Source organism: Folsomia candida, unplaced genomic scaffold, assembly GCF_002217175.1.
Source record: "Folsomia candida strain VU population unplaced genomic scaffold, ASM221717v1 Fcan01_Sc099, whole genome shotgun sequence".
NCBI lineage: Eukaryota > Metazoa > Arthropoda > Collembola > Entomobryomorpha > Isotomidae > Folsomia > Folsomia candida.
This window is the reverse complement of record NW_019091291.1, coordinates 7,201-14,042: the sequence shown is the minus strand read 5'-3', so window position 1 is coordinate 14,042 and position 6,842 is coordinate 7,201. Positions and strand designations below refer to the sequence as shown.

The 6,842-nt window shown below is 35.8% G+C and overlaps 1 protein-coding gene across 2 annotated transcripts; it reads left to right on the top strand.

Moving 5' to 3' along the window:
* The first annotated feature begins 773 nt into the window (after nucleotides 1-773).
* On the top strand, nucleotides 774-6,521 carry LOC110862950 (organic cation transporter protein). Of its 2 annotated transcripts, none has more exons than XM_022112161.2 (11): nucleotides 774-905; nucleotides 1,836-1,968; nucleotides 2,311-2,449; nucleotides 2,527-2,620; nucleotides 2,706-2,732; nucleotides 2,817-2,893; nucleotides 3,280-3,407; nucleotides 3,683-3,872; nucleotides 4,467-4,847; nucleotides 5,298-5,578; nucleotides 6,086-6,521. In XM_022112161.2, exons 2-11 carry the CDS (start codon nucleotides 1,896-1,898, stop codon nucleotides 6,217-6,219), a joined length of 1,524 nt encoding a protein of 507 aa, XP_021967853.1. In that variant the 5' UTR covers nucleotides 774-905; nucleotides 1,836-1,895; the 3' UTR covers nucleotides 6,220-6,521. The 2 variants fall into 2 exon arrangements, with proteins under 2 accessions (XP_021967853.1, XP_035701875.1); XM_035845982.1 differs by lacking the exon at nucleotides 774-905 and adding an exon at nucleotides 976-1,128.
* Nucleotides 6,522-6,842: the final 321 nt, after the last annotated feature.

Below are 6,842 nucleotides of genomic sequence, written 5' to 3'. Positions count from 1 at the left end.
AATCCATGTTTTTTTGTAATAAACTACATCGTTAATGGGCCGCTTGAATACAATTATGTATGCAGAATACGAACAGTCTCGGCGGAACAGAGTGACATTAATTGTCCCCCCAGAAATTCAGAAAAATCCTATCTTTAATAAGCCCCTCCTCTTCCTATCTCACAATGCTAATGTCCCCATGTGCCCCCCCCAACTTCCGCCGCCACTGAATACGAATCATAACTTTCCACAGAATTAACTAGATACACACAAATAATAACTTGAAAATACATGTTTTGTAAAATATGTATGTATTTACAAGCAGTAATTATACTTCGTTTTTAATGTAGGTACAACATTGTCACGAATTATCAATTCATAATTGTATTCATAATTATTGTGTTCTACAGAAACGGAAACAGATTGTATAGTATCTCTTGAACTTCAGTATTAACAAGTTATTAAAGTCAAATGAGAATGGTGGTACTGGGTTCGTGACAAAAAATTTGTCCATGACCGTCATGAACTGACGGGAGCCTAAACCTTTACCAGAATACAAATATGTATGTATGTTTAGTTAAACCACATTGATTGTGTACCTATGTAAAATTTTTGAACTTTCTTGAATGAGCCGTATTGTTATCTGTGTAACTTGCATGTGCCGATCTTCAATTATCATACGAATACTGAAGTCTGACGACATCGGTACAATGCAAATAATGGATTTGAATCTAATTGTTCATCATCATCATACAGCAGATATCCGCTACGTATGCATATGATGTTTACATGCATACCGAGTGAGTACAATCCGACTTCCAACAAAACGATGATCCACTTTAAATAAATCGTATTCCTAATAAATATAAGGACGTATATATTTTGAATCTCGGGTAGTTTGAGGGGAGACCACGGTTGACTTGACGGTAATTGAGCTATTAAAAATTTTAGCATAATTATTAAGATATGAGTCTCGAGCTAATCTTTCTGAGGTGTATAAAATACGAGGAATACTCGAGATACTCGTGATCATTTTTTTGTGTATTCCAAAATATCCAGAAAATAATTACACTTGTAAATTGATTAAAATCATTTCCAGTAACTTTATGTACGTATTTATTATCCAATCAACCAACGCACGCTCTCTTTGTAAGTAAGCGTATTTCTGTTTGCATAATACATACATATGCAATTAGATCCTTTTATAAATAAATATCTAAATCTAAACGTGGAATTAAATTCCCTATAAGAAAGATCATAATAGGCAGAAATATATTTAGGAATTATTTATGAAATTCAAAATAGAAATGCATGCGTAGTAGTAAAGTTTGGAGAACTTTAAGGTAAAACCAGGACACACACATACGCAAATAACGAAGATTAATTAACATTTGTCTGACTTTTTGTTGGATAAATAGGCATCTACTGTTCAAAAGTGATTCGGAGGGTAATTACAGGCATAAAGTAAACTCATTGTTGTTAATTGTTTTCCATGTATTTTGTTTACTCATTGTTTCAACCTTCGTGTCGTGTATAACATTTAACTACCAATTCATGATTGGCTAATAATAAGAAGTTTTCAAAATAGTAAATAAGAATAACTAATGTAATTTGCATACATACTTTGAACCCGCGTGGGCATTGTGCATATATTTATTGTGCATTTATAGTCCTATACTCACAGTATAAATTTGTAGTACAAGTTGAACGCCGTAATTCTTTTAGTAATCAATTTCATTTTTATGACTCACTTCACATAATCGTAGAATTTTCTTGCCTGGAAGTGAAGAAGTGTATATATACATACATAAATGTAAATAATAACAAATATTATCATTATGTTGCGTCAAAAATAGGAGGGGACGTATCTACATGTACTAAAGAAATTTATTTAATGCAATCTGACCGATTCTGAGATGGCCACAGCGCGTGGATCTCTTGGCCAAGTAGTGACACTCATTAGTGTGGAGGATGTATTTGAAAAACTTGGTAAAATAAAATCCTACATTACATAATTTTTAAATAGGCAGGAAGGAAACTTAGGTTTTTAAAATTTCCGTAACTTTCCCTATCTCTTGGACTGGGTCAAAATTTCTGGAGTCGATTTTGAAATCATTCTTTAGTGTCTTCTAAACATTTTTAATATTATCTCCGGTCAAAGTTTCTGGAGACAATAATATGAAAAAGGTTCAGATGACACTTAATCAAGAATGATTTCATAATTGGTTCAGGAAATTTTGACCCAGGGAAATAAGTTATGGATATTTTAAAAACGTAGTTTTGTTAATTGCCTAATACGTCTTTAAATATTGCCTTTATTTTGACCGACAGGAGGCTTTTCCTGGTTCCAAATGTGGGCCATGGTAGTGATAATATCTCCAGAAATAGTGGCAGCAATGATTGCATTGTCCCCCGTTCTGACGGGGTCGAGTGATGTCCTCTTCGTTTGCGAAACCCTGACAGGGAGAAGGTTGAGTTTATGGAAATATGTAATAAAAAGTGGGGTACTTAAAAATTAGCAAATTTAAAATTCCAAATTTTTGCTAGTTTCAACATTTCTGCCGAAGATATTAAGACTGATGACGTCTGCGATGGGATTTTGAGACCGATGGGACATCACTACACCTCCGTTGTGCAAGAGGCAAGCTGAGACAATGCTAAAAATAATCACAAATATCATAATAATTATTGAAACTCTTGTGTGACATGTCCTTTATTAATTACAGTGGTCACTGGTCGGGAGCAAAGCATGGGTACTGATACTTTTTGTATTTATTAAAATACGTTTTCCTAATTTTTGTATATTTTTAAAATGTTTTGAAAATTCGTGTGTGCAGGTGTCAGATTTAGTTACCAGTGTGCAAATGCTGGGAAGTATGACGGGTGCATTGTTGGCTTCTCAGTTTGCTGAAAGGTCTGAAAAAATATTATTTTGTAACTCAATGACTTATCACCAAAGTCGTCAATATCTGCACATTTTTAATAATATCTGCGTTCTGGGAATTTATATTAAAATTCTGGGCGACAAATTTGTAGTCAGTGAGTTAATTAATGGAATGGAGGTGAGTTTTTAAGCCAGTTTCGATGAGTTCCAATTTTTCTGAAGGATTCTTAACCTTGAGATCTCCTTCGAAAAGTGTCAAAATCTGGAGTGTAATTTTTTAAAATTAGGAACGACTTACGCTCTACAAATTTGTCTCCCAGAAATTTAAAATAAATTCCCAGAGCTGAAGAATGATTAAAAACGTGCTGATTTTGACGATTTGAATCCTACGTTAATTAAAATAATATTGGTTGCAGTTTTGGGAGAAAGAAGGCCCATTTTGGATTGTGCTTTCTCATGGGAGGTTTTGGTTTTGCGTCTGGTTGGGCGCCAGACCCTTATTCCTACGCTGCGACCAGATTCGTTGCAGGATTTGCGGTTGGTGGTAAGTCAAAGTCTTGTATAAAATATGGAAATTTTAATTAGCAGATAATTATTTAATAGGCAGTTAGAAAACCTACGTATGTACGTTTTTAAAATTTTCGGAACTTTCGCCTGATTCGGGTCAAAATTTCCGGAGAAATTTCCGGAAAATTTGTTGGTCAAAAATGTTTAGACGATACTCATGAATGATTCCATGATCGAGTCCGGAAATTTTAACCCGAATTCGGAAATTTTAAAAACTTAGCTTAACTAATTACCTTATTAACAAATTTTCAGGTTGTTTCGTTGTTTATATGAATTATCTCATGGAGTTTTTGACCCCATCGTTCCGAACGATTTGTGGGTGCGTGAGTCTCTGGGCGGTGGGAGAAATGATGCTGGCCTTCATCGCGTACAACCTCCCGCACTGGAGACACTTAACTTTTGCCACGACGTTGCCCACCTTTTTAATATTTTTCGCTTATCCGTAAGTTTCCTGTGTCATTGGGGGCGGAAGCAGGGGGACATTGTCCACCCAGAAATTCAGCAAAATCGTATCTTTCCTTTGGTAATAACTTCCAATCATACAATGCTCCTACCTCCCAGATGTCCCCACAGCTTCCACCGCCACTTGATGAGTGTATGAAAGTCAGAGGTGGTACTTTGATAAAATACCGTATTTTGAGCCCCATTCTTTCCAAGGTTTTGATTTCCGGGGCTGTTACACCCACAAAAAGACAAGAATCTACATCGAGAACACGTTAGTCGCACGAAAATACAGGTTTTGTACAGAAATTAGCTTTTTATCGCTGTCGAAATATTGTATTTAAAAAAATCGTGAAAACAATGTATTTTGCCAGCGATCAAAAGTTAACTTCACCAAAAAAACTGGATTTTCGTGTGACTATCGTGTTCTCCACGTAGATTCTTGTCTTTTTATGTGTGGAACACCCCCGGAAATCAAAACCCTGGAAAGAACTGGGCTCAAAATAATGTATTTTGACAAAGTATTTTTCTCACCTCTGATGAAAGTGAAAGTAAAAATCATAACGAAATCATGATCATGATTCTCTTTGTTCAGTTTTTTCCCAGAAAGCCCACGCTGGCTTTTATGCAAGGAAAGGACGGAAGAAGCGTTGGAAGTTTTCGACAAGATTGCCAGATGGAACAGGAAGCCTGGCATGGATCCTGCGGAGATAAAGACGCTCCAAAAATGCATCACCCACAGCGTGGACTCCTCCTCGGAATCGTTATCCATCGTGGAATCCTTTAAAATCCTCAAGTTTAAGGAGTTTCGGGTGCAATTAGTGATTCTTATGGTGGCCTGGTTTACGTGTCAATTGGTTTATTACGGGATCAGTTTTAACATGAAGCATTTGGATGGGAATCCATACTGGAACGTGTTTTACATGGGGGTTCTCGATCTGCCGGGAAGCTTTACAGGGATTTTGTTCAATAATAGGTAGCAATTAAGGTGGAATAACGGAGTCATAGATTTCTAATCTCATTTTACCCCTGTTTAAATGCAAATTTGGAAAATGCCACCAATTTCATGAGTTTTGGGAGATTTTTCTCAAAACTTTCATGTAAAGCAAATTTTTGGTATTGGAAAACTATCGATTTGAAAATAATTAAATGCATTTTTCAGGAAATTTATTGTGAAAAGATGGAAAATGTAGTAGCAATTTTGTTCAAATCGATAGTTTTGTAGTAGCAAAAATTAACTTTATATTAAAGTAGAAAAGTTGGATTTATCTGAAAACTCATGAAATTGAGGTCATTTTAGAAATTTGCATTTAAAGCGATTGAACAGGGGTAGAGTGAGATTCATAAGCCATATGCCACATCAATTCGTCATCCTATGGCACCTTAAAATTAATGAAACACCTTAGATTTTTTTTTGACTTTTCAGACTAGGACGGAAGAAAACGTTCATTAGTTTCCTCGTGATTGCGTCATTCTTCTTGGTGGGCCTGGCTGCCATCGATATCACGTTATCCATCGAGTATCCCGCCTTGGTCAATGTGCTTTCCCTCATATCTCGATACTTCATTTCCGCTGCCTTCGCAGTTTTGTCCTGCTTCACGGCAGAATCCTTCCCAACCGTGGGGCGAGTTAGTTGCATGGGGTTGTGCGCTCTTTGTGGAAACATTGGGGCAGTTTTTGCCCCACAATTTACATTTCTGGGCACGAGTAAGTTATTGGCATGGGTCAAAATGAAATAACAATGGAGGGCTCCCAGCGTATGCTCTCAGATTTTGAGCAAATTAGTGTCAATGCATAACAAATTTGATTAGTGTGAAATTTGAAAAAAACACGTTTCTCTCCCAATGGACACGTTTGGCAGAGGTATTTACATCCCAAGAGGAGAAAACGCATCCAAAATTTGACGAATTTTACACTTTCCAAACTTACTGGGCGTTTTCTCCTCTTCGGATGTATACCAGATTTTGCTTTCACACTCAAATAGTAAATTTTGCAAAGTGTAAAATTAGCCAACTTTAAGGCGCTTTTGTTCCTTTTCGGATGCAAATATCTCTGCAAAACGTGCCCATTGGGAGATCTTGTCTTTCGCAAATTTCATACGAACTAAATTTATCATCGATTGACGCTAAATTGCCCAAAATCGGATCGCATACACTCGGAGACCTCCTTTATAAGTTATAATACAACAATGAATAATTTTGTATATAATTTTAGTGGCGAAATCCGCCCATTTCATCAGCTTTGGATTACTGAGTCTTATCACGGTCGGGGTATCCTGGAAGTTGAAGGACAGCACGGGAAAACCACTGCAAGACTCGGTCGAATTAAGTCAAGTCGCATCACCGTGAAGTTTAAAGTTTAATCATCTTTGAATTGAACAGTGATGGTCATTGGTCAGTATTAATCAGATCTTTTGCTCGGGAGGATTCTCTGCCAGTCATAAATACAAACCAGCACTTTGAACAATTTGTTTTTACACGTATTTACATATGAGAAATGCCATTTTCATGTACGCAAATCATCATTGCATATAACTCCACTATGATTCTTGGTTTTAGATTTATTAGTTCATGAATCATTTTGTAGTGTGTAAAAAAATGTATGCGTTAGTTTTAAAAGAAATAAATGGATAAATTATTATTAATCAAGATTTAATTAAAATCACATTTTACTCCCTGTCACATCGATTTGGAAAGAAATAGTCAATTCGTTAGCCTTTTTTCACTATAAATTTCCTAGAAAATGAATTTTTTTAAGTTTTTTCAAATCGACTTGTTTGTACTAAAGTGTACTACTAACAAGTAATAGTACCAAAAATTAGCTTTAGATTAAAATATCAAAAGTTGCATATATCTCAAAACTCATGGAGTTGATTCGATTTTAGAAATTGCATTTGAATACATTGGATAGGGGCAGAGTGAGATTACGCGCCAACGCAAATCACGGACTATGGATGTAGCTTTATTATGCC